This window comes from Canis lupus, chromosome 33 (assembly GCF_003254725.2).
Source record: "Canis lupus dingo isolate Sandy chromosome 33, ASM325472v2, whole genome shotgun sequence".
Lineage (NCBI taxonomy): Eukaryota > Metazoa > Chordata > Mammalia > Carnivora > Canidae > Canis > Canis lupus.
Genome location: NC_064275.1, coordinates 23,717,522 through 23,741,662, shown reverse-complemented (window position 1 = coordinate 23,741,662; position 24,141 = coordinate 23,717,522). Strand labels below are relative to the sequence as shown.

General features: G+C 35.7%; 1 protein-coding gene across 4 annotated transcripts in view; it reads left to right on the top strand.

Annotated features, from left to right (window-relative positions):
- GSK3B (glycogen synthase kinase 3 beta) overlaps window positions 1-24,141 on the top strand; it is a 201,296-nt gene that overhangs the window by 107,382 nt on the left and 69,773 nt on the right. For all 4 annotated transcript variants that reach the window (XM_025476202.3, XM_025476193.3, XM_049105557.1 and 1 more), the window contains exons 4-6: window positions 9,492-9,602; window positions 18,468-18,598; window positions 22,368-22,474. In XM_025476202.3, the coding sequence (XP_025331987.1) occupies window positions 9,492-9,602; window positions 18,468-18,598; window positions 22,368-22,474 (349 nt within the window). The remainder of the gene's footprint in view (window positions 1-9,491; window positions 9,603-18,467; window positions 18,599-22,367; window positions 22,475-24,141) is intronic.

Here is a 24,141-nt window from a genome sequence, read left to right as displayed (position 1 = left end):
GGAATTCATTGAGTAGTTTTTTTGTTTTTTTTTTAAGATTTTATTTATTTATTCATGAGAGACACAGAGAGAGAGAGGGAGTCAGAGACACAGGCAGAGAGAGAAGCAGGCTCCCTGCAAGGAGTCCGATGTGGGACTCCATCCCAGATCCTAAGATCACGCCCTGAGCTGAAGGCAGATGCTCAACCACTGAGCCACCCAGGTGTCCTTCATTGATTAGTTCTTTTTTTTTAATTAATTAATTTATTTATGATAGTCACACAGAGAGAGAGAGAGAGAGAGAGAGGCAGAGACACAGGCAGAGGGAGAAGCAGGATCCATGCACCGGGAGCCTGACGTGGGATCCGATCCCGGGTCTCCAGGATCGCACCTTGAGCCAAAGGCAGGCGCCAAACCGCTGTGCCACCCAGGGATCCCCATTGATTAGTTCTAATAGTTTTTTGGTAGACAAAAAAGTTGTCATTTTTTAAATTAGGCTCTGGTTTTGTTGTTTTTTTCAGAAAGTAGTATAGAAGTTTTACATTTTTATGTAATCTAATTAGCATTATTTTCCTTAATAGCTTATAGATATTTCGTCCTCTAAGATTGCAGACACACACATGTTTTCATCTGGTAGATTTATAGTTTTTTAAAAAACTTTTGAGAGTTTTGTTATTTATTTTATGTTAATGGAATGAGATGAGGATGAAACTTACCATAATCTTGAATGCCAAGTGCCTGTCTCCTATTCCCCATTCCCATCTTCCATTTCTCCCAAGCAAAAGAGATGCTTGTATATATTTTGTTTATTCACTCCATTAATTTCCTAATTCATACCCACTGTACAGTTAGTGTTATTACCATTTTTAGCCAGCCTGGCGCACACGTTGGAGAAAAGGCATCCATTTTCAAGTTCTTGTTTGTTTGTTGGGGTTTTTTTTGCTAGTCCTAGTTCCCTAACCCAATTCTGAGGAGAATCCTGGGCTATCATGATACTTTATTGAATGTCTTATTACTGGATTCTATGGATTCTATGATATGCTGCTTCACATCTCATCAAATTTTTAGAGTTATAGCATGATTCTACTTAAAAACTGCAGCCTCAAGTAATTTTGTTTCCTTGACCTCAAAAGTCATCTGGGGATAAGGGCATCATAGTAGTACCTGATTTAGAAATGTAGGATGGAATTGACCTGGTTCTTGTCTTAGTTGTTGCTAGATGTGATCAAAATTTTGTCATTTAAATTTCTTTCTGAATAAATGGTTTTAGAATGGAGTTTATAAAGGAGTGGTAATGAAAAATTAGAGAGTAGTTTATTAAGAAAAGTGATAACTTGGAAAACTGAACCACTGAGAGAAATACTCCCTAAATCGTACATCATGTAATTTCTTTGGAGATTTCTGAATAAGATCCTTTTTTTTTTTTGGTGGCAAAATTCATTTTAAAGGATTTCTGGCATGATTCCTTAGCAAATTTTTTGGAAGCAATTTTTTTTTGGAAGCCTATTCTTTGAAATTAATACTTTCTCATTTTGTGAGTAGACTGTTTTCAGGTATCTCCATCTAAGTGATACTTTTTACATGTTGTATTTTTATATTTGGCTTTTTAAGCTTAGAGCTAATCTGTGAGTATTCAAATACTCTGTCCAATAACCTAAAAGAGAGTGATTACATTAAGAAAACAGCAGACGTGGGATATTCCAGAAAATTACAAGTGATAGAAATGCTGAGTCCTGGTCCCTCTTCCTTCTCAAAATATTAGCATGCTTAGTCCCATGAATTGTTTTTTGCATATATCTCCAAACAAAACTATCTTTGGAATGTGAAAGTGTTAGTATTTTCTCTACCGTGATGATGTTTCCTAGTGATAGGCCCTCTCTCCTCTATTATTCCTGTGGCTATTTAATTTACATGATTATAAGTTTAACAGGAGCATTTAAAGAACATGATATTGTTGAGCCCATTTATTTCAAATCAAGATCAGTGGTAGTTTATTAGTCGGTTGTTTTGGTTTCCAGTCTTAGAACCCCTTTAGATTTTTTTAAGTAGATTTGATTTGAATACAAACATAAAGCAGTGAAATGAAAGGTAGTTCATAGTGCCTTAAAGTATAATGAGATACCTTCAGTGTCTCAGAAAATGAAGGTATTCGGGTTCCTGGGATTGGCCCTGCTTTGGCCTCCCTGCTCAGTGGGGAGTCTCCTGCTCTACTCTCCTCTCTGCCCTTTCATCCTGCATGCACACGTGTGTGCCGTCTTTCAAATAAATAAATCTTTTTAAAAAGTGAAAATATTCAAAATGACAGTTTTAATTTAAAAAAATATTTTTAAAGATTTATTTATTTGAGAGAGAAAGAGCACGGGAGGGAGGGGCAGAGGGAGAGAGAACCTCAAGCAGACTCTGAGCTGAGCACAGAGCCCAATGCGGGAGCTCCATCTCATGACTGAGATCATGACCTGAACCAAAACTAAGAGATGCTCAACAGACTGCACCACTCAGGTGTCCTCAAAATGGCAGTTTTTAAATTTTTTAAAATTTTTATTTATTATAGTCATACACAGAGAGAGAGAGAGGCAGAGACATAGGCAGAGGGAGAAGCAGGCTCCATGCACCGGGATCCTGACATGGGATTCGATCCCGGGTCTCCAGGATCGTGCCTTGGGCCAAAGGCAGGCGCTAAACTGCTGCGCCACCCAGGGTTCCCAGTTTTTAAATGCATATGATCATTTATACTGTACCTACAAAATGGATAGACCTCCTGTATGGTTCTAAAGAAATTGTAAGTTTTTGGTAATTGAGTGAATATATGAGCAATATATATGAGCAAAAGATAAGTTCATGTTAATCTGCAAAGTAGTAGTCTATAATTTAGGCTCCCATTTTCTTATAGGGTAGTAGATTAGAATATTCAGCCTATGACAGACATGGTTTCTTTAACCTTCCTTTGATGTATTCTACGTTGTCAATATTATGAATAAAACACATTGCCTAAAAATGGATGTCTTCAGTATGTCAAATGAAGCCTGAATTGTGCAGACCAGAATTACCTTTACTGATCTGAACACAATACTTTAGCTCTAACCTAATATTGCGTTAAGTTTTTCATTAACTGCATCTCAGTGTTGATTGTCTTCTGAGTTCTCTTCAGTTACACCTCTCATTTATTTTCCAGCTGAGTTACTGTCAAGTCTTATCTGTCATTCTACATAATAAATAGATACTTTGAGTTTAATCATAGGGTTTTATATTATATTGTAGGTTTGGCGTAGCTTTCCATACTATTAGAATTCTTTAAATTCTTATTTGGTCTTCCATTTTAAGCCATTCATAGGTTTGTGTCAATCTTTGGTAGTTATGTTAAAATCAGAAATTGTCAGCTGACTGCCAGGTTCATCCCCTGATGTGTTTTATTTGGCTAGCCCTTCTGTTAATATTTTTATGAATTGTGATGCTTTTAGTTACATTTAGTACTATCTGATTTATCAACCACTACCCCTTACTGCATTACACATTTTAGCTTCGCACATTTACATTTGTTCCTTAGTCATTGAAGGCATTTGCTTTTGCAACCCCTAATATATGAAATCATATTGAAAATATTGTAACACAGCACTATATACATCTTTAGGTCATTCATAAATATAGTGTGGTTAACTTTGTCAAATGACTTATTACATCTGTGTTATTGATCTTTCTGAAACCCAAGACTCACCATTCCTTCAGTTGTTTGTACACATTACTTCAGTACCAATTTGGTATTCTATTTATGTATTCCTTTTATTAGACCTTATCTTCACTTAGAACTTCTTGTCTAAATCTCGATCTCTGAAATTTTCTTCTCTTAGCCTACAGCATTACTTTTGCTGCCTTTAGTTCTACATATGACTTCATTTCTTATTTTACAAGGAAGGTCATCAGACATACACTTATTTTACTTATGATTCTTTCTAACTGAATCGTTTATTTATATGTACAGGAAGAAAAATGTGGTATCGTTTCTTTCTAAAGATGACAGTAGTGAAAATTTGAACCTTTATAATTTCCCAAGTAATATGCTTAAGGAGCTTTTTATAGATTATTTCTTATAATTTCAAGACAATCTTTTTAAAGTAAATGCCATCATCAGCATGATTTTACAGGAAACAGACTGAAAGAAGTAACTTGCTTGTGGTCACAGAACTTGTACTAGCAGAATTTGGCCTTCTGTGCTTTGTGTGACTAATGTTAACTTTGCCTTTTAATTGCTCTGTATAGCACTCTGTTCTTATTTCTCTTTTCTCATGATGTTCTAGAACATTGCTTTATCAGTTATCCCTTTTCTTATCTTTCTAATCACTTTATTCCATCCTTATCCTAAACTCAGCCTACAAATAAATTTGGATCTCTTTTAGACATTTAAAAGATACAAATGAAGAGCACATCATTTCTGTACAATCTCTCTTCGATTTTTGCTCTCCCCAAGTTATCAGCTCCCAGCTTTCTTTTCACTTTTCACCATTAGGGATTTTGTAAGAGCAAACTTAATTTGCTGCCTCCAATTCCTCACCTGCCATCTGCTCACTCTTGATCTCATTGTAGGTTGGTTGCTACTGGAACCATGGTCTGAAACTGTCCTTTCCAGGACTGTCACTGTACCACTGAGTCAGATCTTACAGCCTTCTCAGTCCTTATCCCTCCTGCTGATGAAACACTTCGCTGTCCTACATTTTATCATTATTGAAATTTCTTTGCTTTTTCATGCCTCTTAGTTCTGTTTCTTAGTCTTTACAAAGTTATCCCCTAATGTAATCTGCTTCTTGAGATTGGCATTTTCCAGTATTCCACACTCAGTCTCTTCTCACTCTCTTACTGTACATACTCTTCTTGGGTGAGTGAGGCTGTTTTCATAGTTTTAGCTGTTGTCTAGATCTCTAGACATACTCCATTTTTTTCCCCTGAGTTTTGACTTGAACTGCTTTTCCAGCTACCTGTGGAATGTAGCTGCCTAAATGTTTAGAGATCCGTGATCCATTAAGTAAGTTATAACTTTTCCCCTCACACCCTTTTCCTCTTTTTGCTTTCCCTGTTTCATTATCTGCCTTGTCACTCACGTTTAGAGACTTGTTTAATTAATTCCAACTTCTTTGCTTCTCAGATTCTCTATTACTCTCATGTTTATGTAGCCAATATACTTGCCCCTTCCATCCTTCCTTTTCTTTCAGTCCTTACTGCCTAGGCCCTGATGTAGGTCTTGGATACTTGTAGGAGGTTTCTAAATGCTCACACTGCTTTCACTCTCACCTTCTGAAATTCCCCCCTCTCCATACCCACTTTTCTTAGTGCTGTTTTAGTTAAAGCAGACCTATAAGACTGTCATCCTAATACTTAAATGATGTTTGTTGCTTTTGAGCTTAATTTATTCAGCAAATATTTCTTGAGTACCTACTATATGTCAGATGGAGAAGAGTGGTGAACAAAACAGACAAAAATCTTATCTCTCATTGAACTTAGTCTAGTTGAGGGGGGAAGCAAACAATACAGAGTAAACTATGTGGTTAGAAAATGATTAAGTATCATGGGGAAAAATAAAGTAGGGAAAGCAGGTAGGAGTATGAGGTGGAAAAATTGGGGAAAGCCACTCAGTAACAGTAACATTTTAGCAAAGATTTGAGGGTGTTGAGGCAAGTGCCAGTGTGTATATCTGGGGGAAAATATTCCAGGCTGAAGCAGTGATCAGTATAAAGGCCCTGCATGTAAAAGCCTGCCACATGTGTTCAAGAAACAGCAGGAAGTTATAGTCAGTAGAAGTGAGCAAGCAACAGTAGAGTAGAGGACAGGAAAATAAGTATGTATGTGTGGAGGACCTTGTAGACCACTTATGAGAATAAATCTTAATGAGGTGGAGTGGAAGAGCTACAATCTAACTTTTGTTGATGTTAGACTAAAGATGTAAAGATGAAAGCTGGGATACCGTTTAGGAGGGTATTGCAACAATCCAGGTGAAGTGATAGTGGTTCAGACAGGATTGTAGCAGTGACAATGGTAAGAAGTGGTTGGATCCTAAATAAATTTTAAAGATAGAACCATTAATACTTTTTTTTGGTGTATGTATATGTGTGAGAGAAAGAGGGGGTCAGGAATTAATAGTAATTCTCAGGTTTTTAGCCTAAGCAATGTCAAGTACACAATTTGACATACTAGTCTGGGGTTAAAAGCAGAGGTCCAGCATATATATGAATTTAGGAGTCATCAGTATAGAGTAGTATCGGACTGGATGAGATCATCACGTGAATGAGCTTACATAAAGAACAGAGACCTGACTGAGCCCTGAAATCCTCCATTTCTTAAGAGAGAAAGGAGATGGAGAGCAAGAAGAGTGATCTTTAAGTAAGATGAAAACCAGAAGAATATTGTGTTTTAGAATCTAAGTAAAGCAAATATTCAAAAGAAGGGAACATGATCCAACTATGTTAAATGATAGTGCTAAGTCAAGTAGAAAGGAAAGATAAGATGATGACTGAAAACTGGCATTGGATTCAGCAACAAGGAAATTATTGATCTTAAGGAACAATTCTGGTGGAGCAGTGGTGATGAAGTCCTGTTGGAGTGAGTTTTGGAGAAAATGAGAAGAGACTGGTATTGGAGAATACCAGTTTAGACATCTCTCTGGAAGAATTTTACTGATAAGGAGGCCAGAAAATATGGTGATAATTAGCACATTAGAAAGAGTTTTCTGGGGGATCCCTGGGTGGCGCAGCGGTTTAGCGCCTGCCTTTGGCCCAGGGCGCGATCCTGGAGACCCGGGATCAAATCCCACGTCGGGCTCCCGGTGCATGGAGCCTGCTTCTCCCTCTGCTTGTGTCTCTGCCTCTCTCTCTCTCTGTGTGACTATCATAAATAAATAAAAAATTTAAAAAAAAAAAAAAAAAAAAAAAAAAAAAAAAAAAAGAAAGAGTTTTCTGCTCTTCTTCGGCGCCGCCTGCGGAGGTGGCAGTTATCGATTGCTGGACATCATGGCTGCCCTCAGACCTCTGGTGAAGCCCAAGATCGTTAAAAAGAGGACCAAGAAGTTCATCCGGCACCAGTCAGACCGGTATGTCAAAATTAAGCGCAACTTGCGGAAACCCGGAGGCATTGACAATAGGGTATGCAGAAGATTCAAGGGCCAAGATCTTGATGCCCAACATTGGTTATGGGAGCAACAAGAAAACAAAGCATATGCTGCCCAGTGGCTTCCGGAAGTTCCTAGTCCACAAGTCAAGGAGCTTGAAGTGCTGCTGATGTGCAACAAATCTTACTGTGCAGAGATTGCTCACAATGTATCCTCCAAGAACTGCAAAGCCATTGTGGAAAGAGCAGCCCAGCTGGCCATCAGGGTCACCAATCCCAATGCCAGGCTGCGTAGCGAAGAAAATGAATAGACAGCTTATGTGCGTGTCATATTTGTGTTAATAAAACCATAAAACTACCAAAAAAAAAAAGTTTTCTTTTTAACAATGGGAGAAATAGCAGGGAGTTTGTAATGCTCCCACAGAGAGAGAAGAATTAATGGAGAGAGAGAGGAAAATTCCTGAAGCACTGATTGTGATTAAGAATAGCAGAATAGTTTTTTGGGTTTTTTGTTTTTTGTTTGTTTTTGCTTTGTGTTTATTTTTATTTTGTGTGTGTGTGTGTGTGTGTTTTTACATGTAGCAGAGTTTACCTTAAAAAGGAGCTTAGTCACTTTATCTTAGGGAAAGAAAGGAGGAGTATATGGGGTTAGATGCTGTAGGTAGGCATAAGTAGTCGTGCAAGCAAGGTCATCAGCTGAGGGTGAGGATGGGAAGAGAGGTATTTGGAGGTTGAAGTGAAAGAAGAAATCAAGTACTTTGAAAAAGTGAATGGACTAGGCAAATATATGATTGCTGGGCCAATTGAATTTCTTGATGTTGAATTTCATGTGAAACCAAGCAGCACAGTTTTAGGTTTCTTTGTAGCCATGTTCAACAATTTGGGTACTGGCATGGAATGAGTGGGCAGCTGGATTTAACCAGGGTTATGGTTTACCAAACGGATATGACAGAAGGCTCTATGCTAGAGCAGAATTGGCACACTTTTTCTTAAAGGGCCAGATAGTAAATATTTTTGGTTTTGCAGGCTGTGGTCTCAGTTATAACTACTCAGCTCTGCTGTTGTAGCCCCAAAGCAGCCATAGACAGTATTTATGTGAATGAGCATTGCTATGTTCCTATAAAACTTTATTTATAAGAACAGGCAGCAGGCCTTTGCTAGTTGTTTCCGACCTCATTGTTAGAGAGTAAGGATAATGGTAGACCATGAAATTTGAAGCTGGATATGGAGAGCAGAGAGGAGAACATGGAAGAGTGAGGGATAATGAAAAGGTAGTAGAATCAATGGCATGTTGTCTCACTAAATCATTTCCTGAGCTCTGCTGTATTCATTGACGCCACATCTTGAATATAATTTCTCTATGCCATTAATGCTCCTTTCATACTCAATTTAGATGTCATCTCTTTTATACCTCCACCTTTACCTCCTCTGCAGTGGCTACTGACATATAGAAACTGCTCAATAAATGCTGAAAATTGAAATTCTTCACTTCATTTTGGTAGGTAACATGATTTCAAATTGGGAAGATGGTGAAAGTTTGTTTACCTACAGATTTTTCCCTTTAGTAGCCAATTCTAGACTTGAACATAGTGGTTCTCAACTTTGTTTTCTGCTCAGTTTACCTATCAGATACTATTCACAAGAACAGAGTAAGGATAGCACTCTGTTTCTCTTTCCTACTTGGTACTTAGCTGGAATTCCCTTCTTTCTCTCCACTGATCTTGGATTGGTGTCTTTAGGCTGCTGAGAAAGGATGTTTAAACATATGACCTGCAATAAACTTGTAAGTATGGTAACTTGCTGCCTTACAAATTGTTCTTTTTCTTTCAGTTACTTGTAGAAAACAGGTGGTTATTCTATTAATTATAGGCCATCAGATAATCTTTTTTGTAGGGTTAGAGAAATTTTGAAGAACATCTAATACAAATTTTCATATTCTAGTTGAAGGAACCGAAGCCTAGAGAGATTAAGTGACTTGCATATATTAGTTAGCAGCAGAGCAAGGGCCAGAATCTAGCTCTCAATTCAGTACTCACTCTACTACCACGACAGCTTTCCTGATAGGATATGAGGGCACTGATTCACAGACTAGAAAATATGAAATTTTGTGACAGGTAATTCCTCGAATATCTTATTACCAAAATAATAGTTTAAATATAATTGGGAATCTTAACAGAATTGAAATGGCTATGTTTTTTTCCATGAAATTATTAGTAAAAAGGTGCGGTAGATGTGTTTTTACAATTATGGTTTTATTCTGAATGACTTTTATATAATTAAAATTGAATGCATGTATCTTTTCTTAAAAGTCTGAGTAAGTGAAAAAAAATCGGAATAAGTGATTATATAGAGATTTTACTCTGAATATTTAAAAGACTAGCTTCTAATTTTTTTTTCTCTTTCTTTTCAATAAACTCTTTCAGAAAGATGAGGTCTATCTTAATCTGGTGCTGGACTATGTTCCGGAAACAGTATACAGAGTTGCCAGACACTATAGTCGAGCCAAACAGACGCTCCCTGTGATTTATGTCAAGGTATGTAAAAATGGAACAATTTCCCATATTAAAAAGTATTTAATATGAACCAAGGAAAGTATTGGATATGTTTTAACTGTATTATTGCATATAATACCAAGGGGGGAAAGCTGCAAAAGTAGATATTGCTAAAGCTTCATTAAATTCTTGTATAGGGATCCCTGGGTGGCGCAGCGGTTTGGCGCCTGCCTTTGACCCAGGGCGCGATCCCGGAGACCCGGGATCGAATCCCACGTCGGGCTCCCGGTGCATGGAGCCTGCTTCTCCCTCTGCCTGTGTCTCTGTCTCTCTCTCTCTCTCTGTGACTATCATAAATAAATAAATAAATAAATAAATAAATAAATAAATAAATAAATAGTAAAAAAAAAGTAAAAAAAATTCTTGTATAATTTTAAAGTGTGAAACCTTCACCTTTTAAACTTTCATAACTCATGTATTAAGATACTTTTCTGACAAGTAAATTTTTTCACAGACATTTAATGCATTTTAATTTTGCTGACCATAGCACTTTTTTATAACATTATAAAAAATATATATATGATCAGATTAAACATTATATTGCCATTTGTAGATACATTGTAACTGTAGCTAAAATTTAAACATTCTGTAATTTTAAGTATGTACAGACTCTATGAAGGTGTTATTTTTTTTACTACCTAATGTCATCTTCTGTGAAAGAACTCCTGACAGAGTGACTAGGAATTTATCCAGAATAATTCTGATTAAAGTTGTGATTGCTGATTAGAAACATTATTATCATCATTATTATCATTATTAGATTGTTCGGATCTTTAAAAAAATTTGTCGAAGTATGGTTGACACTCAGATTATTAGTTTTTAACCATTGATGTGAAAATTAACTAGGAGTAAGTTTCAAAGTCTGGTTATCTAAATATAATTTCTTGCATTTTATCCTTTATAGAAATGACTCTAGAAAATAAAATGACATTGACTCTGAATGTTTTAAGATTAAGTATTGAATTTTACTTAATAGTTAGAATTTTAAAGTTTATAGTGATAAAATTGGTACCAAAGCAGGAATTTGGTAGCTAGATAATTATGACAAGGAGTCAGGATTCCTATTGAATTCAGTGCTAGGAATTTAAAAATCTGATTCCAGTATAATTTTATTTGGACCTATGAAACTTGGTTGAGGTTGTGGTTAAATTGATAGTAGGAACTAAAAGACACAGTTTTTGTACTGCAAATTTATGTTAGTACTTTATTCTAGTTTTAGGATAGCAGTGTCCTATTCAAGATAACCTGCACAATAAAATATCCCTTGATAGGTACCTGGGTGGCTCAGTGGTTGAACATCAGTCTGTCTTTAGCTCAGGTCATGATCCCGGGGTCCTGGGATCAAGTCCTGCATCAGTCTCCCCACAAGGAGCCTGCTTCTCCCTCTGCCTATGTCTCTACCTTGCTGTGTGTGTGTCTCTCATGAATAAGTAAAATCTTTAAAAAAAAAAAAAAAGAATATCCCTTGGAAATCTCTATAGAGTAATCTTTGAACTTCTCAGTTTAGAATGGCAATAGATTTATGAAGCAGAAAAAGTCCTAGGTTTAGTTCCTAAAGACCTAGTTTTTAGATCCAACTTTGCTGCTTTTTGTTAAGTGCTTTTGGACAGTTACTGATCCATTTTCTACTTAGCTTCTGTGTTGGTAAATTGTACTCATTTCTTTCCTTCTCACAATATAACATTGCTGGGCTATAACATGGACTCAACATATGAGAAAGTAAGAGAAGATCTTAACACTAGATTTAAAAAATGACATGTGAACATTTAATAAGAGATGCACAATGGTTAGACCAGTTTTTGTTTCAACTCTAATTTAGCAAACAACAAATGCTAAATGAGGGCAGCCCCGGTGGCGCAGCGGTTTGGCGCCGCCTGCAGCCCGGATGTGATCCTGGAGACCCGGGATCGAGTTCCGCATCGGGTACCTACCTGCATGGAGCCTGCTTCTCCCTCTGCCTGTGTCTCTGCCTCTCTCTATGAATAAATAAATAAAATCTTTAAAAAAAAATGCTAAATGATTGCACAATAATGTGAAGCTTAATAAAATATTTTATTCCTCCTCTAATAAGGAGAAAAAAGACTACACAAATAACTATAAAACAAGAAAAAAAAATGCAATATCATGAAAATAGATAGATTATATTCTTTTGAATTGGTAGAGTTTCCAAGAGAGAATAGCTCTGTTGAATCAACCCTCCACATTTACCTACCTCCTAGCAGACATGTATTGCTCCATAGCAAAGCCAATACCTATTTTCCCATCACTTAACATAAAATGTGCCAAATAACTTTCTTTTCCTGTATCTACAAAAATTTTACTTATTTCAGGATCTTTTCTTTGGTCATTCTAAACATTTGTTTTTATTATTGAAGATTCAAATAGAAACAAAAGAGAAAATGGAATAATGAACCCGCAAATACTCATTATACAGTTTCTACAGTGATCATTTCATGGCTACCTTTTAAAAAAAGAAAAAGATTTTATTTATTTATTCATAAGAGACACGCACAGAGAGACAGAGACATAGGCAGAGGGAGAAGCAGGCTCCCTGCAGGAAGCCCGATGCTGGACTCAATCCCCTGACTGGGACCATTACCTGAGCCGAAGGCAGACACTCAACCGCTGAGCCATTCAGACATCCCTCATGGCTATTCTTGTTTCATCTGTATCACCCTCTACTCCCCCATTTACTTTATCTTGAAGCAAATCACAGATATTATTATTTTTATCTGTAACTATTTTTAGTATATATGTATAAAAAATGGGGACTTTCTTTTTAAAAGTTTAGTTATAACACCATTGTCTTTATCTATACAAATAAATAGTAAATCATTAATATCATTAAATATCTAACTACTGTGTTTATTCCCAAAATATTGTATACATATGCTTTTAAGTTTCTTCATTAGAAATGGAATCTACGTAAGGTCCATATATTATAATTGGCTGATATATGTCTAATGTTTCTTTTAATTTATACATTCATTTACACATTCATTCTCTCTTAAATTTTGGTATTAAAAAAACTGGATCAGTTGACCTGCAGTTTCTTGGTCTGAATTTTGCCGATTGGATTACTGTAGTATTAATGTGTTCCTTTGTCTTCTGTATTTCCTGCAAATTGGTGATTAGATACATTTTTGTAAAATTCAAGACTACTTCTTATGTATTGTTGAGAGCTTTCCTAAGGAAGAGCATAATGTCCCATCTTTTTGTGGTGCTTGTAACCATTGATCATTGCCTAAATCCATTAATTTATCAAGGGTTACAAAATGTTACTATTCCTTCTTAATTTATAAGCTGGGGGATGCCTGGGTGATCTAGTTGGTTGAACATCCAATTCTTGGTTTCAGCTCAGGTTCTGATCTTAGGGTCTTTGGATCCACCCTGCATCAGGCTCTGCACTCAGTGCATAGTCTGCTTGCTTGAGATTTCTTCCCCTTTGCTCCTCTCCCCACTGACTCTCTCTCTCTGTCTCTCTCTCTTTCTCAAATAAATAAAATCATTAACAACAACAGCAAAAAAGGTTATAAGCTGACCTAGTTTCCCATGTCAACTATTTGATTACCCTAAGGTACAGTTTATATAAAAAATTCAGGATATATATTTGATTATATCCCTTTATTTACCAAAATTTATAATAATTAGTTGGTTTCATAACATACTCCAGAGTGCCCAAAGAGGTATTCATTTGTTATTTTATGTTTGTTTTAAAACTTCTTGCATGAGTCTCAATAATCTTTGATAGTAGCTTCTCTTTCTAGCATGGTAATATTCTAGGTTCATCTTACACATTTTTTCCCCAGACTTGGAATCAGCCTTTTCTTCAAGGAGACCTTATTCTTTTAGTGAGAAATAATATTTAGAGACCACAGTCTGGATGTTAAGAATGTTAATTGCTACGGAGTTGGTTACTCTTTCTGGGTTCTTTTTGTGGACAGAACTAGAAAATACATAGATAATTTTTTCAAAGATAAAATATATCTTTTTATCTCAAATATTAATATATATCAACATTGCTCATTAAGTATTGGGGGGCTTAACAATCTAACATCTGTATTTCCTTTTTCTTACACTAAAAATTCCATTTTTCAATGATAGTATAATTACTTGTTTTGTCCTACACTCTATATACAGTAGTCATAGAATAATAATACTGACAGTACCACCACCAAGTGAAAGCAATTTAAGCTCTCTTTGCATTTCTTTTTTTTTTTTTTTTTAATATTTATTTACTTATTCATGAGAGACAGAGGCGGGGGCATAGGCAGAGGGAGAAGCAGGCTTCCTACAGGAGCCCAATGTGGGACTCGATCCCAGAACTCCAGGATCACACCCTGAGTCAAAGGCAGACGCTCAACAGCTGAGCCACCCAGGCATCCCATTTCTTTTTATTCCCATGGTATATTTTATTAGATGTAAACAGTAAAATTCCTCTCTTAAGCATTAAATCTGTGTGATTATGCCTCATTAAGCTTTATTTCATATTACTTTTACTATAGATTGCATTTAAAAATTTTTAATTAATGAGGTGCTTGAGTGGCTCAGTCAGTTAAGTGTCTGACTCTTGATTTTGACTCAGGTCATGATCTCAGGGTTGTGATATTAAGGCTCACACCAAGCTCCCTGCTGGGCATGGAGCCTGCTTAAGATTCTCTCTCTCCCTTTTCCTCTGACCCTACCATCCCCCCCTCAGAAAAAAAATTTTAATTACTTTAAGTTTTATGTCATATTAATATAAAATATTTACATAGTTCCAAAATAAAATCTATAAAACAGGGTATATACATAGAGTCAAATAAGTTTAGCTTTTATAGCTGTTTCTTCTACACTATTCCTTCTCTCCCTCAAAGTTAAATATTTAAATTTTTTATAGTCCTACCATTTTAAAAATAAGCAAATATATATAATTATTCCTCCACCTCCTTGTTATGTGAATAGTTACATCAAATGTACATTTCCTCTATCATACATACTAAGTTAAAAATATATTCTGGGGATCCCTGGGTGGCGCAGCGGTTTGGCGCCTGCCTTTGGCCCAGGGCGTGATCCTGGAGACCCGGGATCGAATCCCATATCAGGCTCCCGATGCATGGAGCCTGCTTCTCCCTCTGCCTGTGTCTCTGCCTCTCTCTCTCTCTCTGTGACTATCATAAGTAAATAAATAAAAATTTAAAAAAAATATATATTCTGGTGATCACTCTATATAGACAGACAGACAGACATAGCTATTTGACCATTTTTAGAGTTTCACATTAGTGTACTATATGGCTGTATCCTAATTTATTCAGCTGGTCACCTATTAATGTATTTTCCCTTCAGGTGTTTGTTTTTGTTTTTGCTATTACAAACAATGTAGTGAAAAACCTTGTGTTTTCTGTGGGTTTTCTTTTGTTTTGTTTTAAAGATTTTATTTATTCAGAGAGAGACAGAGCATGAGCAGGGAGGAAGGAGCAGAGGGAGAGGGAGAAAATCTCAAGTAGGCTCTGTGCTTAGTGCAGGGCTTGATCCCAGGACCCTGAGATGATGACCTGTGCTGAAGGCTGACCCTTAACCAACTGAGCCACCAAGCCATCCGCGTTGTTTGTGTTTTTGACAACATGTATTTGGATGAGATCTCTGGCATTGTATTTTAAAAAAGAATAAAGATTATTTTGCTTATTAAAGTGGGCATATAAAGAAAGATCTGACACTTTTCCCCCTTGTGGAAAAAGGATGGTTCTTTTGCATAATCACAGCCCCCACAAGTCTGAGCTATTGGCCGTGAACATTGTTATTTTAGGACACAAATCTATTCTTATGTTTTAAGAATCTAAAAAAGATAAAAAATGATTGTCTGAAATTGGTAAGTTGCTCTCATTCACTTATTCTACCTACTTTTGTAAAAACTATTTTTGTGAAAAATATTAGATTGGGAGTTGGAAGTAAAAGCAATAAACACATATAACTCTTGCCTTCATGGATCCACCATCTAATAAGAACTTGTTTAGCATACATGTCACCAAAATGGCAGCTATAGTCCTTTGTAATTATTTGATTTCCACTTTTTTACTTTTTCTGGGGGAGTTGAGTATATTACATTATTGCTTCAAATCTTTCTTCTTTTTTTTTTTTTTTAAGATTTTATTTATTCATGAGAGATACAGAGAGAGAGAGAGAGAGAGGCAGAGACAAAGGCAGAAGGAGAATCAGACTCCTTGCAGGGAGCCTGACATGGGACTCGATCCCCAGTCTCCAGGATCCCACCCTGGACTGAAGGCGGCGCTAAACCGCAGAGCCACTGGGGCTGCCCCTTTCTTCAGTTTTCATAGTACAGGTCACTTTATAGTTGATGATGGTTAATATAAAGTTAAGAAGGTTTTGGGACACCTGGGTGGCTCAGTAGGTTCAGCATCTGTCTTTGGCTGGTCATGATCCCAGAGTCCTTGGGATGGATCCCCACACCGGTTCCCTGCTGAGCAGGGAGCCTGCTCATGCTTTCTTTCACTCTCAAAAAAAAAATCAATAAAATAAAATCTTTTTTAAAAAGAGTTTTTGAGCACCTTTGCTTTATGATGAGCATCTTTTATAACTAAGTAGGCTTTAAAATTCAAGTCTGAAACAGATGCCAGGAAAATCATCATTGTGAACTTGAATTATTTTTTTAACTTGAAAAAAAAAAAAAAACGTGTTTGAGGACATGGTCTGAGTACACAAGAAAGCTAACACCATTTTAGTGAATCATAAACAAAATTGTTGCTCTTTATTTGTTTTTAAACAGGTTTGTAGCAAAGAGGAGAAAGGACATTGGACTTGAGTTAGATTTGGTAACTTTATAACTCATCAAACTGTTTATTGAGCTTCTGTTACCATACCTATAAAAATGATAAGTGTGCATCTCACAGAGTGATTGCAAGAATTAAATAAAAGGGTAAAACAGGGTTGGTTTATACATAATAAATAAATCTTAAATTTCAAAGTGTGCTAAATATCTCTTGAGTTTCTAAGAGTTTATCATTCTAGTTTCTCCTGAATGATCAAGCTATTTAATGGTTATTACATTTTTACACTTTTAATAGAAAAAAATATGATAAAATACAGAAATCATTATTAAGGAGGCATACTTGCCAAAGCCACTGTAGAATATTTAGTATCTGATTTGGGTAAATTTCTTAATCTTTGTGCTCCAGTACTTTATATGTAAAATAAATAGTAATACTGATTACATAAAGATTAAATGAAAATACATGCAAAACACTTAAAATAGTGCCTGGCATGTGATAAATTATTTTTCTTGTTATTGTTATTGCTATCTTTATAGTAGAGAAGGCCTCCATTTTCCTGTAAATATACTTTTCCAGAGTCAGAAACAAAATAAATATGAAATTGCATATTACTTCTTTATTTTTTTGAAAGATAACATGAGGAGAATGGATATAAACTAGATCTTTCAGATGAATGAATGTGGTAAAAAGGCACCGTAACCTCATTTAAGCTCTTAAGCATTTTTGACAAAGAAAACATTTTTTTCCCACTGATTATTGCTGACCAAGACATTAGCGCCCTGACATAGAATTAGTACAATCTCTCCTTTAGTAAATTAATGCCTGTGGGCTCAGTTTCTTATTGGAGCTCATTTTTTTAATGGTAGTAGATTAAAGTTTTAGAACTCTGAGAGTAAGCTTTAGGACTTGGAGATGGATTCTGTGGACAATAATACCATGATAGAATAAGGAACTTTTAAAGGGTTATATGGATACCTAACTCCCTTAATTCTAACTTTGGGGACAAAATACTGACTTATCTATTATCTCAATTATACATTTTATATCATGCTTCATTTTTAAAAAGGCTTAAACTTTTCCAGCTTTAGTTCAGTATAACATTAAGGATATACTGAAATTCACTTGTCTTAGTTTTTATCAATGCCCATTTTAAAGGAAGTAGGCCTCATGTTAACTTCAAGAAACTATTAAGTCTTACCAGTATCCTTTGAAAGGTGGTGCCTTCTATCAGTACTTTTTCTGACCTTTTACTGTCTTTGTTGTTGCTATTGTTGTTGTTGTTGTTTTAACCAAGATACTGGTATCCTTGATTTGAATCACTTCAAAAATTCTTTTCATGATTATAACTTTGAGGTAGAGATCAGAAGGTGAGTAGTCAGAAAAATTTAATCACCAACCTTGGGATAAACAGATATAAGATATCTCACTTTCCTCATAGAGTCCTCTACCCTACCTAAAAGTCTTAAGTCTCTTCCATTCCGACTCAGTTTCTCAGTGTATTTGTTTTTGTAAGAGAATTGAAATAAAATATTCCTTTAATTTGATGTCAATAATCAGCAAAGATGTATTTTTAAATAGCATTTTAAAGTCTACTTATTTCTGAAGGATAATACAGGAAGAGTGGTATATGCTAGTAACAGAATTACCGATGTCTTGATCATTGATAATAGATTTTTCTCAGTTCACATTTGAGTTTTCTCAGTCCCTTGTATCCACAACCTCTAGGGTTGACATCTCAGAAAAAATGTTTTTCTAAAGATGAAATTATACATACTTATAAAGAATAATGAACTTAAACAGAAGACTTGGCTTCTGATCTAAATATTGTTATATTAGTCACATCTAGAATACTTTTCTGGGTTTACCATTTGTATTTTTTTATAAAGCCCATCTTAGGAGTCTTGAGGTAAGATATCAGTAAAATAAAAAATTATAGAGCACATTGTGACATTTCCTTTTTTAAATTATTAAAGAATGGTGCAAATATAACATAGTTAATTGAGCTTTAATTAGCTAATATAGAAAAGACATGAAATTCTTAGGAGGATTGTCTTCGATTAATTTTTACTGTTTTTTCTAGTTGTATATGTATCAGCTGTTCCGAAGTTTAGCCTATATCCATTCCTTTGGAATATGTCATCGGGATATTAAACCACAGAACCTCTTGTTGGATCCTGATACAGCTGTCTTAAAACTCTGTGACTTTGGAAGGTAAGCCAGCTCTTTTTTTTTTCACTCCTCCCACTCCATATACTTTTAAAAAACTATATGCCTTTTACAATATCAGTCTAAAAATACCATAGTCCTTATTCAAGGAGTATGCACTAGTTACAGATTCTTGTGAGAGTAGTTTGGCAGATTTTGTCAGAATTGTAAATGTGTATAGTCTTTTATCTAGCAATTTAATCGGTAGGAATTATTCCCTTAGAAATACTTTAAAATTGGGGTCCTGGGTGGCTCCGTGGTTGAGCACCTGCCTTCAGCTCAGGGCGTGGTCCTAGAGCCCTGGGACCAAGTCCCACACTGAGCTCCCTGCATGGAGCCTGCTTCTCCCACTGCCTGTGTCTCTGCCCCCCCCCCCCGCCCCCCGTATCTCTCAGGAATAAATAAATAAAATATTTTTTAAAAGTAAAGTATTTCTTTTTTTTTTTTTTTTTTAAGATTTTATTTATTTATTCCTGAGAGACACACAAAGAGAAAGACAGAGACACAGGCAGAGGGAGAAGCAGGCTCCATGCAGGGAGCCTGACGTGGGACTTGATCCCAGAGCCTCCAGGATCACGCCCCGGGCTGAAGGCGGCACTAAACCGCTGAGCCACCTGGGCTACCCCGAAATACTTTAAAATAGTGTGTATACAGGGATTTTTATCATAACATTGTTTGTAAATGTCAGTAGGAAAATGACCAGATAAATATATTATATGCATATAATGTAATACATGCAACTGTAAAAAAGAATGAGCTAGCTCTCTATGAAATTAAAAGGAGCAATGTCAATAAAATGAAAGGAATGATGTCTAAGAAATATTTTAAAAGCAAAGTCACAACTATATAAAATATGTTCTTTTCTGTGTTTTAAAAACATAGTATAGCCACATGTATATAGATATATGATTATTTATTTCTGGAATGCTATGTAATAAACCCATAACATTGTTTCCTAGTAGAAAAGGAAACTGGAAGTATAGTGTGCTTGGGAAACTTGCTTTTTCATTGATGGTACTTTTGTATTGTTTGAATTTTTTATTATGGGTTTTTCTTAATAAGAACTAATTTTTTTAAGATTTTATTTATTCATTGGTGAGGGTGAAGAGCAAGTGGGGGGTGGGGATTGAAGGGCAGAAGGACAGAATCCCAACCAGATTCTGCTCTGATCAGGGAACCCAATGCAGGACTCAGTCTCATGACTGAACCAAAACCAAGAATTGGTTGCCTAACTGACTGAGCCACCCAGGTGCCCCAGAACTAGTTTTTAAAAACATTAGCATTTGTTACCGCATTCTTTTTCACTTCGCTGTTAACCTTAGTAGCAGTATACTCTTCCTTTTCCTCTGTAATTCTCTTATTCTACTTTCCTGCAAATTACAGTGTACTTTGTTTTCTTAAAATGATTCCTTGGTAACATTATATTGTTAATAAGATTCCATCCTTTTTATCTTCATAGTATTCAGCATCTTTTGCCTCTTTGATCTATCCTTTCAACATGAAACCAAGCTTATATCCTCATGTAACTCAGTTAACCTTTTTCCATCTAGATTAGTCTCCCTCCTCTCAGTCCCTTAATAATTGCCACATAACTTGGATTCTCCAATTTTTTTCATCCTCACAAATTCTTTTCAATTCAGCTCTTTTTAGATACTGACCCACATCTAATATCTCTATTTCCACCTCTTTTTAATACTTTTGTATCAACCCACAGTTTAAATTTTAGGTTTAACATAAGATAGATTTTCCATAGAGTGTCTCTTAAGAGTGTCTTAAAAAAACAAGCACATCTGCTTTATCATGAGTCGATTCTTAGTCTCATAATGGTGTGCTCCTTCAGACCATCCCCTTTTTACAGTTAACTGATTTCAGACACCTATCGTAGGATTTAGCTTATTTTGCAGGCTCTAAGTCTTTCTTCAGCTGTAAGAAAAGCTGAAGTATATCAAATCAAAACTCTTATCTGATGCTTGAAACACAGTGGACAAACTGCCAAAATCAGATGAGTTTTATTGTTATAGGTTATCTTCCCCACTGACAGCGACTGACTGTTATGAGTTGTAAAAAGACTGAGGACATCAAGTTCAGTGGTGTTTCTGTTCTTACCATAGTGTCAAAACACTGCTACTAAGGACCATTTTATTGGGACATAGGAATTGCTTTGTTCTAATATATGTGAAATAGAGATTTCACTTGTATTATAATAGGTCATTTTTAATTGCTCTGATAAATAACAAAGCTGCCTTTTTTTGTTTTTAAACAGTTGGTTTAGGCAAGTAGAGTTTTAAATATACTTTAGGATCTTAGGGCCAGGCTGGTGGTATCTTGAACAAAACAGTATTACTCTCTTAGTAATTTTTTATTGGATGAAATAAGGCCTGTAGAAGTAGGTGAAGGGCTGATTGGGCTTTCTCGGAACTATCTGTAGTCACTCTATTGGAAGCTCTCATCCTTCAAAAGGTGGAAAGTAACATCCAACCTCACCTGAAGAAAAAGAAGATAGCTTCATCAAGTATTGAACTCTACAGGATGCAGAGTTTCCAATATTACCTTCTCTGTCTTATAGTGAATTTTTTGACTATGTAATTGGAATCAGTCTTGTTAATTAAAAAAAAAAAAACCTTTATAAGGTAGAAAAGTTTTATCAGCTAAGCTGGAAAGGTATCTTAATTTTCATGCAGTCTAAAAGCAAGGATTGATATTTATTAATTCATGAAATTGTTGCTGTGTGTCAGTACTTGGGGAGAATGTTAAAGAATAAACTGCCTCCCACCTTTAAAACTTGTAATGAAGGAAGAACAGGATCAGCTAAGGGTTATCACTGACCAGAAATAATGGAAGAAAAGAAAGCCCAAACTTTGAAATCTTTGTGACTACTTTCTTTTGTCTCTAGTCAGATTTCCTATACCTTTACTTCAAAATTTTCCCTTCCCTTACATTCTTACTATTTTGATTTTGTTGTTTGTATTGATTGCCTGTGTTTATCTTTGCTGTCATTGTATACTAAAGTAGTTAGCTTCTACAGGAGTTTATTTCAGTGTATCTTTAAATTATCCTGAGAGACATCTCAAAAGAAACTAAATTTAACTTAATGTTTAATATACAGTGCCACAAGCATTAAAAAATTTTTTTGTATTAGAGAACATGTAACTGAGAACAGCAGAATTAGAATTCAGAAGCTCTGAATCGTCTCTGACCTACAGGAGAGAGCATGTCTTTTTTTATAGGGTAATGAATATTTAGGCAAGTAATAAATTGACCAACAAAGTAGAAAAAGAAAGTAGATTGGGTAAACCCCAGGATATTTACTCTGATGCAGAAGTCAAATTATAAGAGAGTGATCAATTTCTGTTAAAAAAACACATTGATTGGGTACGAATTATTTATTCTTATAATCCAGTACTATGCTTTTGGTGGGTGGAGATACTTTTTTCTTTTTCTACTCTTCTTTATATTTTAGAGGTAGTTTTCAAGGAACAGAAGATAACAAGAAATTCAGCATTTATCCTTTTATGACTTTGTCTCTTTTTTTTTAGGTGACAGTTGACAAATGCATTCTTTAAAAGCTACTGTTATTTTTTTTTAAATTACTATTATAATTGTAAGTTTCTTTTGTCAGATAGTTAGGGTTCATATTTTTCCTTTTTGCATGTTGTGGAATTAAAGTATGTGAATCTTAGATAAATGTTCAGTGTTGTGAATGATAGCAGTTTAGATTCTTTTAAGGTTTACGCTTAAAGAATTTATGTTTTTTTTTCTTTTTTTTTTTTTTTAGTGCAAAGCAGCTGGTCCGAGGAGAACCCAATGTTTCGTATATCTGTTCTCGGTACTATAGGGCACCAGAGTTGATCTTTGGAGCCACTGATTATACCTCTAGTATAGGTAAGTACTGATATAAATATAATGGCTTGTAATTATTAATTGCATCTTTTTTTTTAGTAATTTAGTATTACTAATCAATATTTTGACTTAAATATAAAAGTAGAAATGACCTAAAGTCTGTTTCTACTTAAAGACTGATACGCAGAAATGTGTAGAGTATTTTAAATGTCAACTTTCAGAATGTAAGGTTTATTTATACTATTTCATATTAAGGTTTCTAGGATTTTTTCAAGAGAATAATAAAGCTGTTCCTTTATGATTGCATGGTTCTGTTATATTACATTTGTCTTTAACTTAAAATTTCAAGTAAGTCCTAGGTATATCTTTTCTTTTTGAAAATTTTAATTCTCCTGGGGCAGCCTGGATGGCTCAGTGGTTTAGCACCACCTTCGGCCCAGGGCCTGATCCTGGAGACCCGGGATCAAGTCCCACATCAGGCTCCCTGCATGGAACCTGCATGGAGCCCTCTGCCTGTGTCTCTGCCTCTCTCTCTCTCTCTCTCTCTCTCTCTCTCTGTCTCTCATGAATAAATAAATAAAATCTTAAAAAAAAATTAAAACTTTAATTCTCCTGAAATGCTAACTTCTGAGCTTGATCATTAGTTTGAGAATTTGCATCCATAATGTTGATGATGCAAGTGATAGGATGCCATAGTGTTGAAATTCCCACTATGCTGCCCCAGTTGGTTACTTACTTTTAAGTCAGTCACAAAAATAATTCTGACTTTTCATTAGTTTGACTAAACCCACTGATTCTGTAGAAGTCTTCACAGAAGATCTTAAGTGATAGCACAAATTGAATAGGGAGATTTGCTTCATTCTTCAGTGACTTCCTTCTACCCCATTTTAGCCTGCTAATAGAAGTGAGCATGACATAGTACTATCAGCTGGACATGAATAAATAGTAAAGCTAAGAAAGGAGGAGCAACCTTAGGCTAAGTGTACAGATGAAGGTCAAAATTATTTCTTTGTTATATACTGTTTTTTTAAGACTTTATTTGAGAGAGAGAAAGAGAAAGAGCATGAATTTGTAGGGAGGCAGAGGGAGAGCAGACTCTATGCTGAGGAGGTAGCCTGATGCAGGGCTGATCCCAGTACCCTGGGATCATGACCTTAGCCAAAGGCAGACCCTTAACTGACTGAGCCACCCAGGTGCCCCTGTTATATACTGTTTCTGAGACGAATTCCCTAGTCCAACAAACGAACAAGAGCATGCAAATACCAAACCCACCAACCAAACAGAACAGCCATAGTTACAGAACACGTAGAACAACCAGAATGTGGATGGTTTTTGTCTTTTAATACAAGTGGAAATTATCTGATATGAACACAGACCTCTAAACAAAAACACATTACCACTTTTATTTTACCAAAAGACAAAAAAAAAAAAAAAAAGCGGAAGAGCAATTTGATTTGTGTCAAAGGACCTACAGTTTTACCCACCATTTCTTTTGCACCATCAGTGTGAATATCAACACAGTGAAAAAGGTAGGTTACATCTTAGTATTCTTATGAAAATATGGGGATCCCTGGATGGGTCAGCAGTTTGGCGTCTGCCTTCAGCCCAGGCCTGGAGTCTTGGGATCGAGTCCCACATCAGGCTCCCTGCATGGAGCCTGCTTCTCCCTCTGCCTGTGTCTCTGCCTCTCTTTCTCTCTCTGTCTCTCA